This window comes from Pleurodeles waltl, chromosome 3_1 (genome assembly GCF_031143425.1).
Source record: "Pleurodeles waltl isolate 20211129_DDA chromosome 3_1, aPleWal1.hap1.20221129, whole genome shotgun sequence".
Taxonomy (NCBI): domain Eukaryota; kingdom Metazoa; phylum Chordata; class Amphibia; order Caudata; family Salamandridae; genus Pleurodeles; species Pleurodeles waltl.
Genome location: NC_090440.1, coordinates 1,391,400,265 through 1,391,426,354, shown reverse-complemented (window position 1 = coordinate 1,391,426,354; position 26,090 = coordinate 1,391,400,265). Strand labels below are relative to the sequence as shown.

Sequence of the window (26,090 nt, the reverse complement as noted above, 5' to 3'; positions counted from 1 at the left end):
GCTTTAACCTTTTTTCACTTTCCTTACACTGAACACACTCTTCCACCCATTGAGCAGTTTGCAAATCGACCCCTGGCCACCAAAAGTTTTCCTTAACCCTTCTTTGAGTCAGTGTTTGTCCCAAATGCCCTTCATGTGCCAAATGTATGATTTTCCTCCGTAACTTTTCCGGAGGTACAAATCTGTCACCCCTCATTATTACACCTCCATCCCCCAACGACAACTCATCTAGAACCTTGATGTAGGGCCTTACAGATACTGCCACAGCACTCTCTCTTCTTCCTCCCTCAACAATCATTTTACTCATGCACTGCATTACCGAGTCATCCCTCAATCCTTGCAACCATTCTTCTTTAGAGAAAGCTGCCACACCATGTTGTAACAATTCCTCCACCAACGCCACCGCTCCTTCTTCTCCCTTCAAGAATTGTGCCTCCCCCTCAACCAACTTCCAATCCACAGCCATGCGTGAGAGAGCGTCAGCTTGTATGTTCCTCCAACCCTGAATGTATTCCACGTTGTATACATACTCCTGCAATCGAGCTGCCAATCTGGCCAATCTCGCAGAACCCTTACCCGCACCACCAGCTGATAAAACCTTGACCAAAGGTTTGTGATCAGTTCTTAACTTAAAAAAAACACCCCACAAAAATGTTCTAAAATGTCTACAGCCCATGCAGCTGCTAAAGCCTCCCGCTCAATCACAGAGTAGTTCCTCTCACTCTCAGTGAGAGAGCGTGAAGCAAAAGCTACCGTCCTCTCTTCACCGCAGTGAACTTGAGACAGAACTGCACCTATACCAGACACACTAGCATCGACAGTCAGTATAGTGGGAGAAGAAGTCTCAAAGGGTACTAAAATCTTTGCAGTACACACCTCTTGCTTAAAGTTGTCGAAACATTCTTGCTGCACTTTTGACCACACAAAATTACAACCTTTGCGCAACAATATTCTCAACCCCTCCGTTTTGTCAGCAAAATTGGGAACAAATTTGGCGTAATATTCAATGAGACCCATAAAGGACCTCAACTCATCCTTGTTCTTTGGTGACGGAGCGAGTTTGATTGCCACCAACAAATCTTTCTTCGGTTTCACTCCTTCACCCGAAATGGTGTGTCCCAAATATTCAATCTCTTTGGTCAAGAAAACACACTTCTCTTTTCTTAACGTTAAACACACCTCCAAAAGTTTCTTTAATACCTTCCTCAAAATTAGGTTATGTTCCTCAATAGTTGACGCAAAAATTAAAATGTCATCCTGAAAAAATAATACATTAGTGAAACCCTCAAAAACATTTGTCATCATACGCTGAAAAACACTTGCAGCTGAAGATAATCCAAAGGGCATTCTGACAAAACGGAAAGTACCATCCATGGTGATAAATGCTGTAACATCACGTGAATTGTGGTGTAGTCGTATCTGATGATAGGCGCTTTTGAGGTCTAATTTTGAAAAAAAAAACTGCTCCATTTAGCAACATAATGAGTTCATTGATGTTCGGTAGAGGAAAGTTGTCTGTCACAATGTTTTGATTGACACTGCGTAGGTCCACACAAAATCTCAATTGCCCATTAGATTTCCTCGTAATGACCACTGGCGAAGTCCATTCTGGAGATTCAACCGGTTCAATGACTCCGTCCTTCAACATATCTTTCAACATCTTGCTCACCTCTTCCCTAACAACAATAGGTACTTTCCTCACTTTGTGTTTCACAGCAACGGTACCTTGTTTCATACGAATCTTATGAACATAACCCTTTAATTCTCCCAACTCCTCTCGAAACACCTCCCCCACTTCCTCCAGAATCGCATTGACATCTCCATCATCCACTACCAAGATTTGTTCCTTACCTCTGGGATTCACAATTATATTCAAGTCATATTGATGCATCCAACCCAAAATTGGTGGCCCAGACTCAGCCACATACACTTTGCCGAAGGTTTCTCTTGATTTGAAGCCTATGGCAGTCGAAAAGAAACCCAAGATCTCAATTTCCTCCCCTTGGTATCCCCCAGGACATATGTCTTTAGGCTTCAATACAATCTGAGGCCAGTTCTTCATGAAGATATCTTTGGGAACTATTGTGTATTTTGATCCAGTATCCACCATCAGCTCAACCCTCACCTTTCCAACAGTGAACCATGCTTTGGGCCTCCTTTCTCTCTTACCGGAGTAACCTTTATCAACCTCGCCTAGGCTAAGAATGCGGTCCACCACCTCATCTCTCTCCTCACACACCGCCACTCCTTTTGACTTTGACCACTCAACGCACACATGCGCATAATGACCTTTACGCCCACACTTTCTACATTCCTTCCCCACTGCAAAACACCCCTTAAAATCACTACTGTGTAAACTACTGCCACATCTGTTACATTTCTTCTTATTCGCATACATTTTCTGGGTTTTCAGAACATCTTGTGTTTTCTTCTCTACCAAAGCCACACTGTTACTTTTGTTTCCCACATCTCCCACAATCTCCTGGAAGACTTGTTGCTCCCTACCCCCATTGCCATATCTTCCCATCTCCTTCATGCAAAGTTCAGACTCTTCCACAACTTTTGCCATGTCAACAGCATCTTTTAAAGAAGGATTCTTAGCAGCCCACAACCTTTCTTGAATCTTTCTGCTTTTACATTGAACCATTAATTGATCCCTAATCATCTCGTCGCACATCTCCCCAAAATGACATTTAACTGACAACTCCCTTAATCTGGATACAAATTCTTCAATAGACTCTCCCACTCTCTGTGGTTGTGTATAAAACTTGTATCTTGACAAAACCACATTGGTTTCTTTAGCAAACCTATTGCTCAATCTTAATCTAGCCTCCCTAAACTCATCTGGAATACGTGCCCCATTGTCTGTAGCCATTGGCATAAATTTGAACAACCTTTGCGCCTCTGACCCTATACAGTTCAATAAAATCGCTTTTTTACGTGCAGGAGAAAATTCTTCACTGTCCAACGCCAACAAATAGTTGTCAAACATGTCTATCCAGTCCTCCCACTGGATTGTTGGCGTACCTGGATGTGTAAGAAAACAAGGTGGTGCAGTAATTGAGACGTGCTCCATTGCTCACAAAAACAAACAAAAAAAGAGCCCAGACGAGATCTTTGCAATACTGTGAAGCGTAAGACACTTATCCACGTCGATGACTCCAACAATCCACCGCTAAAATCAAGTCACATAACAAAAAATACACGGAAATTCTCACCGCCAACAATAACAGTTTTAAAGATGACTTCTTCCTTAAATTTAAGGAAACCAGCAGGAAAAACTACCAATTTCTAGGGTGGCTTCCCCCTAAACTTCTTGCTGGTAACTGGTCACTTTTCCTTTAAAATCACCAGCAGCCACTCGTAGTTCCAGGAGTGCCTTCACCTTTAAAACACTCCCCTTTAATAAATCCACAGCAGCTCTTTCCAGGAGTAACTTCACTTTTAAAACACTCCCCTTTAAGCAGCTCTTTACAAAACGCCACGCCTCTTTCTCCTGAAAGAGGGCGTTGTTCCTGAAAGGCATTCGTCAGATATCAGCCTGCCTGAAAAACATCGCTCGGTAGGTCGATAACTTCGTAATCCTCGTCGCCAAAAGAATGTGGTAAATAACCCACATTAACACAGAAGCTTTCTTCACAAAGTGTAGTTTATTCGACCTACACAAGCGGTGCGGTGCCCACAGCTTCGTCTTTTTTTCAACCGTCTATTTTTCCGTTCGCGAGCGCGTTCGGAACTCGAGTAACGCTCGAGCTCCCTTCACGCGCCCGCACTTATATTACACTGGTCCACAATGAGGATGGGTATTATGAATTAGACTGTTGATTATTATGCATATTTGCTTTTTTCTTTTTAGGTACCAACTGCACTGTTTTGATAGAGCTGTAGTTAGATTTATTTCCAAATTCGTCTTACTTAATTGTTTTGAATGAAGCCCAGCATGCTAATCTGGTGCTAGTTAAGGATCCTCATTAATGAAATTAGGCTAAAAGGGAATAATGCTTGATGAATTTCTCAGCTGAATTTAAATGTATGTAATCACTTTAGTTGCCTTTGTTATTAATTTGCACCATAACTTTAGAATGCGTTGTAGTTCAAGCTTCGATTAGATTATGTTTCTTTTGCTGCCTTGAACAGCCAGTATTGTTTCTGTATGTGTTTCTGTTGTGTGTGCTTCGGTAGATGTAGAGTGTTGAGGCACTATGACATGGGTGGATTCTATTACGTCCGTGACTGACACATAGAACCAATTCATGTCAGTTGGGCCTCGCTGTGGTCGTCGTTGGACCTGTTTGCTGTTAGCTTGTATCCTGAATAAAGAAGAGTGAAATACTACCCTCTGCATCCTTATTGGTGTCATCGTAACGTGGCCACTTCAATTTGGCGACGAAGGGTTGGCGGCCTCACTCAATTATGTCTCTCCAGTCTGAAAGTGCTGGAGAAGTAAGACGTATATCATCTAGACAGCATATATCATCTAGACGACAGTACAAGTTGTCGACGGTCGGTGAGAAGTAGGGGCACAAATTATTATTATTTTTTTCAGCCACAGCCTTCACATTCACTAGTATCACCCACACCATCATCCAGCCGATCAAAATTAGAAGATTAATCCTCTGCAGCCACAAAACGTTCTCTCTCCTCATCTTCCAACCAAAGGTTTTGCTTCCATTCATTTCCTTCACACCCCCTTCACTACCATTAACATTCTGTCCATTATTACATAAAGCAACATGTTTGAGATTCCAAACTCTACCATCACTCAATCTAACAGCGTTATGCAACACCTCCATCACTTGCTCTGGTCCAAAATACTGACTCTCACCCTTCCTGACCTTAATGCGTTTATTTCCACAAACCCAATCACCTACATTGACCTTAGAAGGTATTACACTATGAGACTTATCATAATAAGATTTTGTTTTTTCTTGTGTTCTACCTAAACAATCCATCACCAAATCCGGTGACCAATGTCTAATTCCAGTATCCACCAACCAAGCAGGATTAAATTTACTTCTTGGATTCCTTCCTCTCATAATCACAAAAGGACTCAAACCCGTAGCATCATTTTCTGTAATTCTGTAGGCCCAAACCGCCTTAAAAACAGGAGTATGACAATCAATATGTTTTTCCACAGCCCCCTGAATAACACAAATAACACCGTAAATAACTCTATTAAACCATTCTACTGTGCCATTACCACTCGGATTATACAGAGACGTAGTTTTGTGCTTGACACCTACCCTCTCAAAATACTCCTTAGCTGCATTAGAAACAAACTGGACACCATTGTCGCTTAACAAACTTGTGGGAATACCCTCCGACAAAAATGTTTTATCAAGAAATTCCCAAACTGTATTGGTGTTGGCCTTTTCCACTATTCCAATCACTGGCCACTTAGAATATAAATCTATCAACACAATCACATACTCCTGTGCCTCACCCACTGGACCAAATAAATCCACTGCAACACATTCCCATGGCTGTTTGGGTTAAAGTTTCTGTTCCATTAGCGGTCTAAAAGTAAGTAAACTCTTATCTGCTGTAGAACATACAGCACAAGATCTGATAAATCTTTCCACAGCTTTGTCCACACCTGGCCACCAAAATAAAGCCTCAACAACAGACTTAGCCCTAACAATACAGAAATAACCTTCATGACAATTCCACAATCGCCTTTCTTACTCCACACAGTGGAACAATTTTATCTTCCCTCAAAATATTTTCCTTGTTGTAAGGAAATGCCTCCTTGGCATGGTTGCCCCCTGACTTTTTGCCTTTGCTGATGCTATGTTTACAATTGAAAGTGTGCTGAGGCCTGCTAACCAGGCCCCAGCACCAGTGTTCTTTCCCTAACCTGTACTTTTGTATCCACAATTGGCAGACCCTGGCATCCAGATAAGTCCCTTGTAACTGGTACTTCTAGTACCAAGGGCCCTGATGCCAAGGAAGGTCTCTAAGGGCTGCAGCATGTCTTATGCCACCCTGGAGACCTCTCACTCAGCACAGACACACTGCTTACCAGCTTGTGTGTGCTAGTGAGGACAAAACGAGTAAGTCGACATGGCACTCCCCTCAGGGTGCCATGCCAGCCTCTCACTGCCTATGCAGTATAGGTAAGACACCCCTCTAGCAGGCCTTACAGCCCTAAGGCAGGGTGCACTATACCATAGGTGAGGGTACCAGTGCATGAGCATGGTACCCCTACAGTGTCTAAACAAAACCTTAGACATTGTAAGTGCAGGGTAGCCATAGGAGTATATGGTCTGGGAGTCTGTCAAACACGAACTCCACAGCACCATAATGGCTACACTGAAAACTGGGAAGTTTGGTATCAAACTTCTCAGCACAATAAATGCACACTGATGCCAGTGTACATTTTATTGTAAAATACACCCCAGAGGGCACCTTAGAGGTGCCCCCTGAAACTTAACCGACTATCTGTGTAGGCTGACTAGTTTTAGCAGCCTGCCACAAACCGAGACATGTTGCTGGCCCCATGGGGAGAGTGCCTTTGTCACTCTGAGGCCAGTAACAAAGCCTGCACTGGGTGGAGATGCTAACACCTCTCCCAGGCAGGAATTGTCACACCTGGCGGTGAGCCTCAAAGGCTCACCTCCTTTGTGCCAACCCAGCAGGACACTCCAGCTAGTGGAGTTGCCCGCCCCCTCCGGCCAGGCCCCACTTTTGGCGGCAAGGCCGGAGAAAATAATGAGAATAACAAGGAGGAGTCACTGGCCAGTCAGGACAGCCCCTAAGGTGTCCTGAGCTGAGGTGACTCTAACTTTTAGAAATCCTCCATCTTGCAGATGGAGGATTCCCCCAATAGGGTTAGGATTGTGACCCCCTCCCCTTGGGAGGAGGCACAAAGAGGGTGTACCCACCCTCAGGGCTAGTAGCCATTGGCTACTAACCCCCCAGACCTAAACACGCCCTTAAATTTAGTATTTAAGGGCTACCCTGAACCCTAGAAAATTAGATTCCTGCAACTACAAGAAGAAGGACTGCCCAGCTGAAAACCCCTGCAGCGGAAGACCAGAAGACGACAACTGCCTTGGCTCCAGAAACTCACCGGCCTGTCTCCTGCCTTCCAAAGATCCTGCTCCAGCGACGCCTTCCAAAGGGACCAGCGACCTCGACATCCTCTGAGGACTGCCCCTGCTTCGAAAAGACAAGAAACTCCCGAGGACAGCGGACCTGCTCCAAGAAAAGCTGCAACTTTGTTTCCAGCAACTTTAAAGAACCCTGCAAGCTCCCCGCAAAAGGCGTGAGACTTGCAACACTGCACCCGGCGACCCCGACTCGACTGGTGGCGATCCAACACCTCAGGAGGGACCCCAGGACTACTCTGATACTGTGAGTACCAAAACCTGTCCCCCCTGAGCCCCCACAGCGCCGCCTGCAGAGGGAATCCCGAGGCTTCCCCTGACCGCGACTCTTTTGAGCCTAAAGTCCCGACACCTGGGAGAGACCCTGCACCCGCAGCCCCCAGGACCTGAAGGACCGGACTTTCACTGGAGAAGTGACCCCCAGGAGTCCCTCTCCCTTGCCCAAGTGGAGGTTTCCCCGAGGAATCCCCCCCTTGCCTGCCTGCAGCGCTGAAGAGATCCCGAGATCTCTCATAGACTAACATTGCGAACCCGACGCTTGTTTCTACACTGCACCCGGCCGCCCCCGCGCCGCTGAGGGTGAAATTTCTGTGTGGACTTGTGTCCCCCCCGGTGCCCTACAAAACCCCCCTGGTCTGCCCTCCGAAGACGCGGGTACTTACCTGCAAGCAGACCGGAACCGGGGCACCCCCTTCTCTCCATTCTAGCCTATGTGTTTTGGGCACCACTTTGGACTCTGCACCTGACCGGCCCTGAGCTGCTGGTGTGGTGACTTTGGGGTTGCTCTGAACCCCCAACGGTGGGCTACCTTGGACCAAGAACTGAGCCCTGTAAGTGTCTTACTTACCTGGTTAATCTAACGAATACTTACCTCCCCTAGGAACTGTGAAAATTGCACTAAGTGTCCACTTTTAAAACAGCTATTTGTCAATAACTTGAAAAGTATACATGCAATTTTGATGATTTGAAGTTCCTAAAGTACTTACCTGCAATACCTTTCGAATGAGATATTACATGTAGAATTTGAACCTGTGGTTCTTAAAATAAACTAAGAAAAGATATTTTTCTATATAAAAACCTATTGGCTGGATTTGTCTCTGAGTGTGTGTACCTCATTTATTGTCTATGTGTATGTACAACAAATGCTTAACACTACTCCTTGGATAAGCCTACTGCTCGACCACACTACCACAAAATAGAGCATTAGTATTATCTATTTTTACCACTATTTTACCTCTAAGGGGAACCCTTGGACTCTGTGCATGCTATTCCTTACTTTGAAATAGCACATACAGAGCCAACTTCCTACATTGGTGGCAGCGGTGGGATACAAGACTTTGCATTTGCTGGACTACTCAGCCAATACCTGATCACACGACAAATTCCAAAATTGTCATTAGAAATTGATTTTTGCAATTTGAAAAGTTTTCTAAATTCTTAAAAGTCCTGCTAGGGCCTTGTGTGTTAAGTCCCTGTTTAGCATTGTCTTTTAGAGTTTAAAAGTTTGTTAAAAGTTTGAAATTAGATTCTAGAAACAGTTGTAGATTCTTAAAAGTATTCCAACTTTTAGAAACAAAATGTCTAGCACAGATGTGACTGTGGTGGAACTCGACACCACACCTTACCTCCATCTTAAGATGAGGGAGCTAAGGTCACTCTGTAAAATAAAGAAAATAACAATGGGCCCCAAACCTACCAAAATACAGCTCCAGGAGCTTTTGGCAGAGTTTGAAAAGGCCAACCCCTCTGGGGGTGGCAACTCAGAGGAAGAGGATAGTGACTTGGAGGACAATTCCCCCCTACCAGTCCTATCTAGGGAGAACAGGGTCCCTCAAACCCTGACTCCAAAAATAATAGTCAGAGATGCTGGTTCCCTCACAGGAGAGACCAACACCTCTGAAATCACTGAGGATAGCCCCAGTGAAGAGGACATCCAGTTAGCCAGGATGGCCAAAAGATTGGCTTTGGAAAGACAGATCCTAGCCATAGAGAGGGAAAGACAAGAGATGGGCCTAGGACCCATCAATGGTGGCAGCAACATAAATAGGGTCAGAGATTCTCCTGACATGTTGAAAATCCCTAAAGGGATTGTAACTAAATATGAAGATGGTGATGACATCACCAAATGGTTCACAGCTTTTGAGAGGGCTTGTGTAACCAGAAAAGTGAACAGATCTCACTGGGGTGCTCTCCTTTGGGAAATGTTCACAGGAAAGTGTAGGGATAGACTCCTCACACTCTCTGGACAAGATGCAGAATCTTATGACCTCATGAAGGGTACCCTGATTGAGGGCTTTGGATTCTCCACTGAGGAGTACAGGATTAGGTTCAGGGGGGCTCAAAAATCCTCGAGCCAGACCTGGGTTGACTTTGTTGACTACTCAGTGAAAACACTAGATGGTTGGATTCAAGGCAGTGGTGTAAGTAATTATGATGGGCTGTACAATTTATTTGTGAAAGAACACCTGTTAAGTAATTGTTTCAATGATAAACTGCATCAGCATCTGGTAGACCTAGGACCAATTTCTCCCCAAGAATTGGGAAAGAAGGCGGACCATTGGGTCAAGACAAGGGTGTCCAAGACTTCCACAGGGGGTGACCAAAAGAAAGGGGTCACAAAGACTCCCCAGCAGAAGGGTGATGAGACAACCAAAACTAAAAATAGTAAAGAGTCTTCTACAGGCCCCCAAACACCTGCACAGGAGGGTGGGCCCAGAGCCTCTTCACAAAACAATGGGTACAAGGGTAAAAACTTTGATCCCAAAAAGGCCTGGTGTCATAGCTGTAAACAGCATGGACACCAAACTGGAGACAAGGCCTGTCCCAAGAAAGGTTCCACTCCAAACTCCCATCCAGGTAACACTGGTATGGCTAGTCTCCAAGTGGGATCAACAGTGTGCCCAGAGCAAATCAGGGTCCACACTGAAGCTACTCTAGTTTCTGAGGGTGGGGTGGATTTAGCCACACTAGCTGTCTGGCCGCCTAACATGCAAAAATACAGACAGCAACTCTTAATTAATGGGACTAGAATAGAGGGCCTGAGGGATACAGGTGCCAGTGTCACCATGGTGACAGAGAGACTGGTTTCCCCTGGCCAATACCTGACTGGAAAAACGTACACAGTCACCAACGCTGACAATCAGAGAAAAGTACATCCCATGGCAATGGTTACTTTAGAATGGGGAGGGGTCAATGGCCTGAAACAGGTGGTGGTCTCCTCAAATATCCCAGTGGACTGTCTGCTTGGAAATGACCTGGAGTCCTCAGCATGGGCTGAGGTAGAGCTAAAAACCCATGCAGCAATGCTGGGTATCCCTGAACTGGTGTGTGTGAAAACAAGAGCACAATGCAAGGCACAGGGTGAAAAAGTAGAGCTGGAGTCTGGAAAAATGGCCCAGCCTACCAAGAGAACAGGAAAGTCAGTTGGGAAACCAACTGCAACACAGCAAAAGAAAGGGAACCTCTCTTCTCAGGAAGAAGTTCTGCCCTCTGAGGGAACTGAGCCTTTGGAGCTTGAACCTTATCAGGTTGAGCTCTTAGGCCCAGGGGGACCCTCAAGGGAAGAGCTGTGTAAGGGACAAGAAACCTGTCCCTCTCTTGAAGGCCTTAGGCAGCAAGCTGCTGAAGAGTCCAAAGGCAAGAAAAATGGAACACATAGGGTCTATTGGGAAGATGGGCTCCTGTACACTGAGGCCAGAGACCCCAAACCTGGTGCCACTAGGAGAGTGGTAGTGCCTCAGCTGTTCAGAGAGTTCATCCTAACATTGGCCCATGACATTCCCCTTGCTGGACATTTGGGACAAACCAAGACGTGGGAGAGGTTAGTCAACCACTTCTACTGGCCCAACATGTCCAACATGGTTAAGGAGTTTTGCCTCTCCTGCCCCACCTGTCAAGCCAGTGGTAAGACAGGTGGACATCCAAAGGCCCCCCTCATTCCACTTCCTGTGGTGGGGGTGCCCTTTGAAAGAGTGGGTGTGGACATAGTTGGTCCACTAGAACCTCCCACAGCCTCAGGAAATATGTACATCCTGGTAGTAGTGGATCATGCTACCAGGTATCCTGAAGCTATTCCCCTTAGGTCGACTACTGCCCCTGCAGTAGCCAAGGCCCTCATTGGTATCTTTACCAGAGTGGGTTTCCCTAAGGAGGTGGTGTCTGACAGAGGTACCAACTTCATGTCAGCATACCTAAAGCACATGTGGAATGAGTGTGGAGTGACTTATAAATTCACTACACCTTACCATCCACAAACTAATGGCTTAGTTGAGAGATTCAACAAGACATTAAAGGGCATGATCATGGGGCTCCCAGAAAAACTCAAAAGGAGATGGGATGTCCTCCTGCCATGTCTGCTTTTCGCTTACAGGGAGGTACCACAGAAGGGAGTAGGGTTCTCACCCTTTGAACTTCTGTTTGGTCATCCTGTAAGGGGACCACTTGCCCTTGTTAAAGAAGGCTGGGAGAGACCTCTCCATGAGCCTAAACAGGACATAGTGGACTATGTACTTGGCCTTCGCTCTAGAATGGCAGAGTACATGGAAAAGGCAACCAAAAACCTTGAGGCCAGCCAACAACTCCAGAAGTTCTGGTATGACCAAAAGGCTGCACTGGTTGAGTTCCAACCAGGGCAGAAAGTCTGGGTTCTGGAGCCTGTGGCTCCCAGGGCACTCCAGGACAAATGGAGTGGCCCTTACCCAGTGCTAGAGAGGAAGAGTCAGGTCACCTACCTGGTGGACCTGGGCACAAGCAGGAGCCCCAAGAGGGTGATCCATGTGAACCGCCTTAAGCTCTTCCATGACAGGGCTGATGTGAATCTGTTAATGGTAACAGATGAGGATCAGGAGGCAGAGAGTGAACCTCTCCCTGATCTTCTGTCATCAGACCCAAAAGATGGCACAGTAGATGGAGTGATCTACTCAGACACCCTCTCTGGCCAACAGCAGGCTGATTGTAGGAGAGTCCTACAACAGTTTCCTGAGCTTTTCTCCCTAACCCCTGGTCAGACACACCTGTGTACCCATGATGTGGACACAGGAGACAGCATGCCTGTCAAGAACAAAATCTTCAGACAGTCTGACCATGTTAAGGAAAGCATCAAGGTGGAAGTCCACAAGATGCTGGAATTGGGAGTAATTGAGCGCTCTGACAGCCCCTGGGCTAGCCCAGTGGTCTTAGTCCCCAAACCTCACACCACAGATGGAAAGAAAGAGATGAGGTTTTGTGTGGACTACAGAGGGCTCAATTCTGTCACCAAGACAGATGCCCATCCAATTCCAAGAGCTGATGAGCTCATTGATAAATTAGGTGCTGCCAAGTTTCTAAGTACCTTTGACTTGACAGCAGGGTACTGGCAAATAAAAATGGCACCTGGAGCAAAAGAAAAGACAGCATTCTCCACACCTGATGGGCATTATCAGTTTACTGTTATGCCCTTTGGCTTAAAGAATGCCCCTGCCACCTTCCAAAGGTTGGTGAATCAAGTCCTTGCTGGCTTGGAGTCCTTTAGCACAGCTTATCTTGATGATATTGCTGTCTTTAGCTCCACCTGGCAGGATCACCTGGTCCACCTGAGGAAGGTTTTGAAGGCTCTGCAATCTGCAGGCCTCTCTATCAAGGCATCCAAATGCCAGATAGGGCAGGGAACTGTGGTTTACTTGGGACACCTTGTAGGTGGAGGCCAAGTTCAGCCACTCCAACCCAAGATCCAGACTATTCTGGACTGGGTAGCTCCAAAAACCCAGACTCAAGTCAGGGCATTCCTTGGCTTGACTGGGTACTACAGGAGGTTTGTGAAGGGATATGGATCCATTGTGACAGCCCTCACTGAACTCACCTCCAAGAAAATGCCCAAGAAAGTGAACTGGACTGTGGACTGCCAACAGGCCTTTGACACCCTGAAACAAGCCATGTGCTCAGCACCAGTTCTCAAAGCTCCAGATTATTCTAAGCAGTTCATTGTGCAGACTGATGCCTCTGAACATGGGATAGGGGCAGTTTTGTCCCAAACAAATGATGATGGCCTTGACCAGCCTGTTGCTTTCATTAGCAGGAGGTTACTCCCCAGGGAGCAGCGTTGGAGTGCCATTGAGAGGGAGGCCTTTGCTGTGGTTTGGTCCCTGAAGAAGCTGAGACCATACCTCTTCGGGACTCACTTCCTAGTTCAAACTGACCACAGACCTCTCAAATGGCTGATGCAAATGAAAGGTGAAAATCCTAAACTGTTGAGGTGGTCCATCTCCCTACAGGGAATGGACTTTATAGTGGAACACAGACCTGGGACTGCCCATGCCAATGCAGATGGCCTTTCCAGGTTCTTCCACTTAGAAAATGAAGACTCTCTTGGGAAAGGTTAGTCTCATCCTCTTTCGTTTGGGGGGGGGTTGTGTAAGGAAATGCCTCCTTGGCATGGTTGCCCCCTGACTTTTTGCCTTTGCTGATGCTATGTTTACAATTGAAAGTGTGCTGAGGCCTGCTAACCAGGCCCCAGCACCAGTGTTCTTTCCCTAACCTGTACTTTTGTATCCACAATTGGCAGACCCTGGCATCCAGATAAGTCCCTTGTAACTGGTACTTCTAGTACCAAGGGCCCTGATGCCAAGGAAGGTCTCTAAGGGCTGCAGCATGTCTTATGCCACCCTGGAGACCTCTCACTCAGCACAGACACACTGCTTACCAGCTTGTGTGTGCTAGTGAGGACAAAACGAGTAAGTCGACATGGCACTCCCCTCAGGGTGCCATGCCAGCCTCTCACTGCCTATGCAGTATAGGTAAGACACCCCTCTAGCAGGCCTTACAGCCCTAAGGCAGGGTGCACTATACCATAGGTGAGGGTACCAGTGCATGAGCATGGTACCCCTACAGTGTCTAAACAAAACCTTAGACATTGTAAGTGCAGGGTAGCCATAGGAGTATATGGTCTGGGAGTCTGTCAAACACGAACTCCACAGCACCATAATGGCTACACTGAAAACTGGGAAGTTTGGTATCAAACTTCTCAGCACAATAAATGCACACTGATGCCAGTGTACATTTTATTGTAAAATACACCCCAGAGGGCACCTTAGAGGTGCCCCCTGAAACTTAACCGACTATCTGTGTAGGCTGACTAGTTTTAGCAGCCTGCCACAAACCGAGACATGTTGCTGGCCCCATGGGGAGAGTGCCTTTGTCACTCTGAGGCCAGTAACAAAGCCTGCACTGGGTGGAGATGCTAACACCTCTCCCAGGCAGGAATTGTCACACCTGGCGGTGAGCCTCAAAGGCTCACTTCCTTTGTGCCAACCCAGCAGGACACTCCAGCTAGTGGAGTTGCCCGCCCCCTCCGGCCAGGCCCCACTTTTGGCGGCAAGGCCGGAGAAAATAATGAGAATAACAAGGAGGAGTCACTGGCCAGTCAGGACAGCCCCTAAGGTGTCCTGAGCTGAGGTGACTCTAACTTTTAGAAATCCTCCATCTTGCAGATGGAGGATTCCCCCAATAGGGTTAGGATTGTGACCCCCTCCCCTTGGGAGGAGGCACAAAGAGGGTGTACCCACCCTCAGGGCTAGTAGCCATTGGCTACTAACCCCCCAGACCTAAACACGCCCTTAAATTTAGTATTTAAGGGCTACCCTGAACCCTAGAAAATTAGATTCCTGCAACTACAAGAAGAAGGACTGCCCAGCTGAAAACCCCTGCAGCGGAAGACCAGAAGACGACAACTGCCTTGGCTCCAGAAACTCACCGGCCTGTCTCCTGCCTTCCAAAGATCCTGCTCCAGCGACGCCTTCCAAAGGGACCAGCGACCTCGACATCCTCTGAGGACTGCCCCTGCTTCGAAAAGACAAGAAACTCCCGAGGACAGCGGACCTGCTCCAAGAAAAGCTGCAACTTTGTTTCCAGCAACTTTAAAGAACCCTGCAAGCTCCCCGCAAAAGGCGTGAGACTTGCAACACTGCACCCGGCGACCCCGACTCGACTGGTGGCGATCCAACACCTCAGGAGGGACCCCAGGACTACTCTGATACTGTGAGTACCAAAACCTGTCCCCCCTGAGCCCCCACAGCGCCGCCTGCAGAGGGAATCCCGAGGCTTCCCCTGACCGCGACTCTTTTGAGCCTAAAGTCCCGACACCTGGGAGAGACCCTGCACCCGCAGCCCCCAGGACCTGAAGGACCGGACTTTCACTGGAGAAGTGACCCCCAGGAGTCCCTCTCCCTTGCCCAAGTGGAGGTTTCCCCGAGGAATCCCCCCCTTGCCTGCCTGCAGCGCTGAAGAGATCCCGAGATCTCTCATAGACTAACATTGCGAACCCGACGCTTGTTTCTACACTGCACCCGGCCGCCCCCGCGCCGCTGAGGGTGAAATTTCTGTGTGGACTTGTGTCCCCCCCGGTGCCCTACAAAACCCCCCTGGTCTGCCCTCCGAAGACGCGGGTACTTACCTGCAAGCAGACCGGAACCGGGGCACCCCCTTCTCTCCATTCTAGCCTATGTGTTTTGGGCACCACTTTGGACTCTGCACCTGACCGGCCCTGAGCTGCTGGTGTGGTGACTTTGGGGTTGCTCTGAACCCCCAACGGTGGGCTACCTTGGACCAAGAACTGAGCCCTGTAAGTGTCTTACTTACCTGGTTAATCTAACGAATACTTACCTCCCCTAGGAACTGTGAAAATTGCACTAAGTGTCCACTTTTAAAACAGCTATTTGTCAATAACTTGAAAAGTATACATGCAATTTTGATGATTTGAAGTTCCTAAAGTACTTACCTGCAATACCTTTCGAATGAGATATTACATGTAGAATTTGAACCTGTGGTTCTTAAAATAAACTAAGAAAAGATATTTTTCTATATAAAAACCTATTGGCTGGATTTGTCTCTGAGTGTGTGTACCTCATTTATTGTCTATGTGTATGTACAACAAATGCTTAACACTACTCCTTGGATAAGCCTACTGCTCGACCACACTACCACAAAATAGAGCATTAGTATTATCTATTTTTACCACTATTTTACCTCTAAGGGGAACCCTTGGACTCTGTGCATGCTATTCCTTACTTTGAAATAGCACATACAGAGCCAACTTCCTACACTTGTCCACTGAAATTTCCGATCTAACTTCCAAAAAATGCCTACAAGATTCTGTCAAATGATCTTTCTTAGGCCAACCTTCCAAAACATACTTCAAAACAGACTGCAACACAGCATCTCCTTCCATTTCTTGTTCCCACAATTCTTTAATAGCAGGTCTACCAGAGTTATGTACCAAGGCAATACTGAAATCATTCCATGGATCATCCACACATTTCTCCAATGGGCTAGGCAACCTAGACAAACAATCAGCCGCAAGATTATTCTTACCAGGTACATACACCATGCGGTACAAAAAATCCTTCATACGCATGGACAGCCTTGCAATTCTTGCCGAAGCCAACACACCATACTCACATGTGATTAACTCAAATAAGGGTTTATGATCACACTGAATTGTCACATTCTTACCCCACACAAATGCACGGAAATGCTCCATCGCCCAAGCCAAAGCCTCCTTTCCAATGACTGGATACTTCTCCTCAGATGGTGACAAAGATCTGGAAGCAAACATAATAATCCTTTCTTTCCCATTCTTATCTTTTTTAGATAAAACCGCACCAAGTCCTTTGTTGCTAACATCCGTGGTCACAAAAGTATCAAGTTTTCGGTCAAAACTTTCCAAGCTAGCTACTTTGTTTAAGTCGCTCTTAACCTTGACAAATTCTTGTTCACAAAGCTCATTCCACACAAACTGTGTGTTCTTTTTAAGCAAAAGTCTCATATTATAAACCCTGTCGGCAAAATTGGAGACAAATTTTGCGCAAAACTCTGCCATCCCCAGAAACAATCTCACATCATCCTTGCTTGTAGGAGTTGGTGCATTAACGATAGCATCAATCAAGAATGACTTCGGTCTCACTCCATCTCCACTGATCTCATGTCCCAAATAGTCCACACTCTTCTCATCAAACCTACATTTACTCAACTCCACTATCAAACCCTTACTTTCCAACACTCCCAAAACATGCCACAATCTTTCATCATGCATATTCCTACTCTCCCCAAACACTAAAAAGTCATCCTGGAAACACATTACACCTTCAAATTTCCCAAATAACTTATGCATTAAACGTTGAAAGATTGCAGCAGCTGACGCCAGTCCAAATGGCATTCCATTACACTGGAAACATACAAAGGGTGTAATGAAGGCCGTAAGCTTCTTTGACTTTGCAGAAAGAGGTATCCGGTGGTAGGCTGCAGATACATCTATTTGTTGAAAACCAACGAGCACCTTTCAGACTTGAAACCATTTCTGTAATCTTTGGTAATGGAAAACGGTCCACGATAATATTGTCGTTTTAATATCGTAAGTCAATGCACAAACAAATCTTCCCATTGCTGCGCCGTGCAGTTACCACAGGTGAAATCCACTCTGAACTCTCTATGGGTTCGATGGCATCCATTTGCATTAATTTGTCCAACTCCTTTGATACGTCGTCTCTTATCATAATTGGCACTGATCTCACTTTATGGACTTTCATTCGGGACATCATTTTTTTAAATACAATATCATGTTCAAACCCTACTAATTTTCCCAACTGTTTATCAAATACTTTAGGAAAATCCTTCTTCATTTCCGCAGCCAACGACAGTCCTTCATTCACCACCAACACCTTCTCCTTGCTATTAGGATCCCAAACCATTTGTAATTGTCCCTGATCCTTCCACCAGAGCACAGATGACCCTCTCTTTGCCACATACAATTTCCCTCTGGCACACCTATTCTTGAAAGAAAATAATAGCTATCTAAATCCTAATAAATCAACCTTCCGACCCGTGTAGCTTTCAGGTTATATATCCGGTCGCAATAGATGTGTGCCAATTTTGTCCACTAATGTCTTCTTCCATACTTCTTCATCAATTATGGTGTAAGGTGAACCTGAGTCTGCATACATTACAAACGGAATGCCTCCTATTTCCATTTCACACAATGGCTTGCCTTTTGTATTCTCGTCAGTTATGTTCAAAACAAAATGTCCTTCTTCCACAGCACCACTGGGTTCAATGTTTCTTTCCCCAGTATCATTTTCCATTTGGTCACCGCCTTCATATATGCATTTAATTAACCTTCGTTTTGCTCCTGCACACTCTTGCAAAGTGGCCCGTCATGCCACATTTGCTACAGTTTTGTTTCAAAGCTGGGCAAGTTTTAGCATACGCCAGATGCTCCTTGCTATCACATCTATAACACCTCCGTTCACCATCTCCACTCTGTGTAATTCTTTGCTCTTTTCCAAATTTCGAATTCATCACCTTGTAGACGCCATCAACACCTTTCTCCGACAGCTTTAACTCTAAAGCACACCTTTCTGAAATTTCCACCTTCTGCACTATCGCCAAAACATCCTCAAGTGGCGAATCACCATTGATCCACAATCTTTCTTGGATGGACTGATTATTACAGTGTATGACCAGTTGATCCCTTATTAGATCATCGTGGATCGCACCACATATGCAGTCAATTGCCAGTTTCTTTAATGGGTGATACTAGTGAATGTGAAGGAAGTGGAAGGCAAGAGTTGGACTCTGTGATGAAATCTTCGGACGGTGTGTTGCATGAGGGAAAAAGGAAGGTGACACCTCCTTGTTGGTTGAAAGATTTTGTGTTGGGGTATATTGCCTGTACTCTTAATACTCACGGTCAGGGATGATGGGTGTGTTTTGTATCTTGTGTCAGTGAAGTTTTTGGTTTGTATTTCGTATTGGTGTGGTGTGCGTGTTGTTCTTATTATTATGGTTTTATTCCTTAAAACAAAAAGGGGGGAAGAATGTGTTGTGTGTGCTTTGGTAGATGTAGAGTGTTGAGGCACTATAACATGGGTAGATTCTATTATGTACGTGACGCATGGAACCTATTCATGTCAGTTGGGCCTCGCTGTGGTCGTCATTAGACCTGTTTCCTGTTAGCTTGTATCCTGAATAAAGAAGAGTGAAATACTACCGTCTGCATCCTTATTGGTGTCGTGGTAACGTAGCCACTTCATTTTCATTTGATTTTGAGATTGATCTACATGACCTTCGCCTTTTTATTATAGGGAATAAAAAACTAACTTTTATTAAAAGGTGTAGTTATTCATGACTGAAAGGTCATGGTGTGTGAAGATAACTGACTATTGATTACTGATGTTATTGATCATTGTTATTGATATTTGATTTGCATATACCAGGAGTTATGGTAAGAACATCTTAATTGTGAGTCAAAAGGTTCATTGACCTATTCAAGTCCCCTAGTAAGTTTACTTATTAAGTTCAGATGCGCTAACAATAACACGTTCTTCAACAACAAAAAATACAAAAAAAACACCATCTCCTTATTTACTTTCATTAACTACATATGAAAACTGAACCAGGAAACTTTCCAATCATTGCTTGATCATACGCATTTTTAATCTTGCTGTTGTTACCTAGGTTTCAGTTCCTTGTAAAACGTAACAATACCTAAAGAGATGTTTTTTATGCAGTTCTGTCTTGCGCAAAGTTAGCCCAAGTCCACCAAAGCACTTTACGTGAGCACTAGATTGCACTACACAAGGTCAGCTTTTTATGTTTTTTGCACGGGGAGATTAACGTTATTTGCCTAGAATGGCAGGATGATGAACCTACCCCGGGACTCGGAAGCTCTATCCATTAACCCATATATACACCACCAGTCACGTAAATGTAACATGACATAAACTGACTAGATTTCCTTTAACCACAATATAAAACAGTATGACAATGCCAGATACTAATATTGTAGGTATTCACTGGGTTATTTTTAAATTCAGTGAGTTTGGATTTAACTACTGCCATTAAACAACCGTTAGCGCCTTAACTAACCCTGTTGGTAAGTGTGATTCATTTCATCATGGAAATGCTTTGAACTAGATGTAGACTTTAAAACGACACTGCAAGAAGAAAACCACTTCGTGATATATGACTCCATACACCTAGACATATACTCCACTCACCACGGGCAACATTGCTCCTGGAGGCGTCCCGGGGGGCAGCAAATCTGGCCGCGGCCTCTTGGGTGGCACAAGCACCATCTCCTGGCCCTTGCGCTTGTTGGGTTCCAGCATAGCGGCGGTAGACACACTTGAAGATTAACAGAAAGATATAACACGAGAAACGACTAAACCGGGCGCAGGAAAACTGTGTGTTCCCAGAAGATCCTTGCGCCCGGGGGGGCGTAACTAACCCATGACAAAACTAACCAATCAAAGACAAGATGCGGCCATGACAGGCATTACTATGAAGACGAAACCCTAGAAACATAGGTAGTGCTTTGCCATCTTGGAATGCTTTTTACCTACGTGTTGGGTGCCTCTGACCGCCGTACATTTGTTTCCCAAGAACAAAGCGACTGTGTACCTATTCTATGTATTTTTTAAAAATAAGTAAGAGGTATTTAATGATTTGGTACGTTTGCATCTTAGTAATGGATGACCTGCCATTCTACACGTTGTATTTGTGCAAAGGATTTATAGAAGAGTAGTCTTTGAAAAATATATGTTTTCGTCTGATTTCTCTGATTTTGATCAAGCCGTGTAAACGATGTTAGTGCTTGACAAGCGTCCGCCAATGGGAGAACCGTGATTGTGAGTGGATGGTAAAGCATCCCTGATTGGTTCGACTGTTGTACACACATCAGAAAGTTTCGAATCTCTTTATTGGCTGGCTGTTTGATCACGTATGGATAACGATGGCTGCTTTCAGCTTAGTGTAAGTAGTGTTCGACTATTTGATCAATTCTTCGTTATGCTTTTGCTTTGTAGGTGTTTATCGGACTTATGCTTGTGTGCGCGCCAACGAACAGTTTTCGGCTGTGTGTTGCCGAAAGCCTACTGTGTACATTTCCAAATTTTAGAGTGGGATTTTCGTTGGTCCGTTGTTAATCGTTTGTTGGCTTTCTTGTCAATCTCATTTGCTAGCTTATTGTTTGATGGGTTTCCTTCCACTTCTTGTGTTTGCCCTTCCCGGAATCATAGTGTCTAAACTATCGTCTTGATTTGATGGCTTGTGTCCTTTCACAGGTGACGTCTGGAAACTATCTTTTAATGTCTTGCCTTAGACAGCTCATGTGCGGTCTTTTGCGATACACTTTGTTACCTTACAGGGGTGCTTAGAAGGCTGCACGATTCTTATCATTGGTTGGCTTCATTGTCACCCTCATTTGCTTGCTTCTTGTCAGTTTCTGTTGGCTTTCCTTCCACTTTGTGTGTTTATCAGTCCCACGAAGCATGTATGCATTATTTTTGTCTTTCCACTGCTTGCTTTTTCAGGTTTTACTTTTTTCATTTTGTTTAGGCACTCGTCGAGAGTGTGTGTTTCCCCACCTCTTTGTTTCACCCTCATCCCCCTCCTTCCAGCACCCTGTTATCCTTGTGCTATTTGCCAGCCTCACCCCCCCTTCGTTGTCTGTGTGCTTTGCCCAGCTCATCCGCCCTTTGTTGTCTGTGTGCATGTCAGTTTGCTTCTAGCAACCTTTTGTTGTATGTGTGCTTCCCCAGTACCTCCTGCCCACCTCACTTTGTCCGCGTGCTTGCCCAGAGCCCCTTCTGTTTTCCCTACAGTCCGTGTGCTCACCCATTACTTCTTGTCAGTCCTCTTTTTGTACCCTAGCCCTTCTTTACCTTCTTCCCTTTTGCCTTGTGTTTTACCCTCTCATCTGTTTTTGGAAAAGAAAAAAACAACATTGTGGGTTGGGGGAAGAGGCAACACGGAGAGAGTGAGAGGGTAGAAGAGAAGAATGCAGTTTGGGGGGAGAGAGTATGGCTAAAATAGTTTAAAGAAAACTATATTCTGCAGCCAGCCAGAAAAAGACGTGTTAACACTGACAAAGTGATAGTTTTTAGTTTTTTTGTTAAATGCAGCTGTATTGCTGTATAGCATGTCTTCAAATCATTGCCAAAGCCAGTAGCTGCCACAGGGCAAACATGTTGGCTTTGCCAATGCTTGGTCTTTGAGGTCTCCATGACACTATATGCGCTTTCTTGCTCTCTATCCCCGTCTGCTGCTGCTTTGTCCTGTCCATATCCTCTTGCAGTTTCTGAGTTGCCCCTCCCCCTTGCAGTTCATCTGTAAAAGCACAACAACAAGTGTGTTTCTGCCATGTGTGGAAATAGAGCAGACTTTAAAATGTTGATTTTCTTTTATCTCCTGACTTCCACATCTTGTATCGCCTTTCAGGCGATTGTACACAAAAAAAAAAAAACGGTTATGGTGCTAGGGAGAGGTCTGGGTTGCTGCATTTACTTAGCCTGTGTTTTAAGCAGAAGAGTATCTGGAAGCATGTCTCCTCTCGAGTAGTCGCATAACTCTGCTTCCCGCAATGTGTCAGAGCACTTATAGCTGGAACATTTGCCCCAATACCTAGATATGTAGAAAGTAAATGGCAAGCATTTTCGTCTAGATTTTGACACGTCCTTAGACAGCCTTTATATTCTTTTAAGTGCATGCACCAAACCTTCTGGGCAATATGTTTTTTTTTTTTTTATTCTGTGCATTTTCAGCTATGAAATTCAAAACACAAACTGTGCAGCTCAGAAAGATTGAAAACATTGAATTCCATGTTCTGTTTAAAGATACCGTAAGACAAGTCTTTGCTTAGCCTCCAGTATTTTTACTAATTTCTTTTACTTTTTACGACACTTTACAAACCAGATTTGGCAGAGCCAGTTTCTTGGCTCTCGCGTATATAAAGGCGAGACCTATTGGCTTTTCTAATGTTTGGTTAATAAAGAAGCCAAGGGAATCTGTTGTCTGCTTCGCTGAGGGAGACCTTTCAACTTTACTGAAAGAAAGTGACACATCAGTATTCTATTTATAAGTCATCGAACAGCTGTCTCTGGCTGTTAACAGAACTGTATTTTTCTTCAGGACACACGTTTATAACAGTATAGTAGTAATTGTAATTTTTCTGATTTCGCTATGATCTAAGATAGTCAAATGCAGAGCAATGTACTTTAGAAGTGTCCAAGGAAGAGAGGGTACCTGTTGTGTCCATTTCGCGAGTGATGAGACAAACCCCATTCATGATTTTGTACTAAGTGGGATTGTCCTGGTGATGCCAAGGTCAGTTTAATTAAGTGGGCTTCATCTCGCTTAAGGGTGGGCAAGCTGAACAAGCCAACTGACTAGGTTGCTAGTCTGTGCTGTGCAAGGCTGGTAGAATTACAGTAATAGGGCCATGGTGACAGGACTCACAGGATACCTGACAACCAAGTCCTTATGTTTATCATGTAAGCATGGAAATGTTTTGCAAAAGCCCAAACACAAGCCTGTGTTTTTATGTTCCCTACATTCCTCGTCCCAGTTGTTAGTTTTGACATGTTCGCACTTCACGACTAGAGAAATGGTACTAGAAGCATGCTGAAAGGTAAGCTCAGTACACCCTAGTGGGCGCTATAAATAGACAGCATTCTTCCTGGTTATTTTCTCCTTTCTCAGACTGTACTGAGGACCTGGTAGTATGGAATCATTACTAGGCTCAGGTCCCCGACATCAAGACATTGTACTTCTGTGTCAACGCTATATGTGACTGATATTAGTGGGAAGTTTTGCACTGATGCTTGTGGTTCTTTTTGCATCTGCAGGTACCTGTTAGCAATGCAGTGGGTATGTAACATCATAAAGTAGGAGTTGGTGTCAGGCTTCCGAGACGGAGTTGTGTTCCACTTACTCCGCAGTTCTTGTATTTCTTTCCTCCATGCATGCACATTGAGCGATTCTTGGGGGGGGGGGGGGGGGGGGGGGAGGGTGCTCATGCACAAGCTTTTGTTTTCAACCCCTGCACCCCTCACCTGTGGTTTATTTCTAAAAAAAAAAAAAAAAGAACAACTTAAAAGATGGTGTTTTCGAGGTAAGTTGTGTTTTTTTCTGAGGTGAAATCTTACCGCCTACAGAGGAATTGCTTTTCTGGGCAACCACAATAGGAAGAGACATTAGATGGCGGGCTCCACTTTCTTTGCCAATTTTTCTCCTTCCAGTCCTAGCTGACATAGAAGGATTTTGAAGAAAGCTGTTACAAACTTTTTGTTGAGATAATGGGCCTGATTATGACCATTTGGTCTTGAGACCACCAGCCTCGCAGTGGCGGTCCGACCGCCAAATTACAACCCTGGTGGTTATACCCCCAGGGTACTGCCATCTCCGGCAGGATCAATGGTCCTGACAGGCTGTCATTGATGGAGGTTGGACTTAGGCAGGGCAGCGATGCATGCTGCGCCCGCCTGCGGATTACAGCCTGGTTCTGCACCAGCCTTTAAAGGCTGGCAGAGAACTGGTGCAGGGGGACACTGGGGTGGGGTTGCACTGCCCATGTTGCGCAGACAGTGAGCATTGCGAGGGTACGAGCCGGCAACAATGCTGCCTCCACTTTCCTGCTGGGCTGATGGGCAGAAACCTTGGTTTCCTGCCCGTCACGCCAGCAGGAAAGTCGTAATGGGCCCAGTGGGGAGTTAGCCAGCATGGAGGCAACCTCCCTGTCGGAAGTTCAGCGGACTGGTTATCCCGTCTGCCGAACTCATAATGAGGCCCTGTGTCTGCTTTGCAATGCCAGTCCTGCCTTCCTTCAAAACTGAGCCAGAAAAAGGTTCGCGCTCCGAGCCTTCTCATAAAGAGAAGGGAATGGAAACCCCAAGATAAACATATAAATATGCAAAAATCACAGGAAATACTGGTAGTTATTCACAGTAATATTGAATTCCTGTTGAGAAAACGTCCGTTGAGATTTTGAGAGTGGAAGGATCTTGGTTGAATCAATGTTTCTAGGTTCATGTCCAGATTATATTGAATTGTGGATGTTGATGAGACCAATCCTGAATTCGTTCCTGTGGATCCTCTTGTACCTAGTTTGGCTGGTTGCACATCTTTGGATGAGGATGCTGTTCAGAAGCATCATGTTGACAGGATAGTGGGTTCACTGTTGAAGAAAACTTACACTGGTTCAATTTTAGTGGTGAAAGCCTATGTTTGTGGGCCCTATACATTTTAGTCCCTGTTATTAAGGAGCTTTTTAAGTGTATCTGCAACAGTTCAGAATGCTCTCACTGGTTAGAATCTGATAAAAGACAAGTGGAATTTATCTTGGTTATATCTTTCAATCTAATCCACGCTTCAGCTTTATCAGAAGAGGTACAGCCTACAAAAAATTGTTTCTGAAGGAGTGGCATACAGACCCAGCCCAATAGCCTGTAGCTCTTTGTTTGCCTCTTATAGGATTCAGATGTTTTTTTTTTTTTTTTTAATTCGAATTGGAAACGGAACTTCATTTGCTTTTCAAGGAAAATACGCTGTTTTAATCTATCCTCAAGCACCGTCCGTCCTCCTTCTTTGTCACCTGGTCAGTCGTCGTATAGTTCATGTTTTTTGTTGCTAGCTCTCAAGGGGACCTCCATTTACCCCAGAGTCACTTGCTGTGAGATGACAATTTGGAAAGTAATTCCTGAGCAACATGTTTGTTTTTCAGTTGATATGTCATTTGATGCCTTCAACAGATATGGTTTTTATCGGAGTATACTTTCGTACAGACCTGTGAATGAAGCTGTCTCATGTAGAAAGAGAAGAAAAACTAAAAGTGTTAATCTGTAAATCTCAGATATCTGCTTATATAGCCGGCAGGATTGTTCAGTTTATCTATTTAATGTTGTTCATAAATTTCCTACACTGTAAAGCATTTGTGCACTTGTCAGAAAGAACAATTTTATGATTGTTATTTGGCTAGTTTGTAACACGTCACTGAATACTTTTTGGATGAGTGGTGCGTTGATCAAGGAGCAACAGATTTGATTGCACTGTTGGAACTTGGGTTAATGTTAAACACTGAGAGAGTAAAATATTTTCCCCTGATTGTTTTTTTTGGTGTTTTTTTACGATATAGTTGTTAGATTGGATTCCTCATGCTGGTATAGCTGCAATCTTTCA

At 45.0% G+C, this 26,090-nt stretch overlaps 2 protein-coding genes across 4 annotated transcripts in view; one reads left to right on the top strand and one right to left on the bottom strand.

Annotated features, from left to right (window-relative positions):
• The window catches only part of SNRNP40 (small nuclear ribonucleoprotein U5 subunit 40), a 109,211-nt gene extending 88,841 nt beyond the window's left edge, over window positions 1–20,370 (bottom strand). Inside the window, exon 1 of the mRNA XM_069224898.1 lies at window positions 20,135–20,370. Coding sequence (XP_069080999.1) covers window positions 20,135–20,245 — 111 coding nt within the window. The 5' untranslated portion in view covers window positions 20,246–20,370. The remainder of the gene's footprint in view (window positions 1–20,134) is intronic.
• Window positions 20,371–20,772: 402 nt separating this feature from the next.
• ZCCHC17 (zinc finger CCHC-type containing 17) overlaps window positions 20,773–26,090 on the top strand; it is a 52,197-nt gene continuing 46,879 nt past the window's right edge. For 2 of the 3 annotated variants that reach the window (XM_069224902.1, XM_069224899.1), the window contains exon 1: window positions 20,773–20,888. The gene's annotated coding sequence lies outside the window, so the exon portion shown is untranslated. Of the gene's footprint in view, window positions 20,889–20,996; window positions 21,015–26,090 lie in introns of those variants that run through there. The other variant, XM_069224901.1, reaches the window with a different exon arrangement.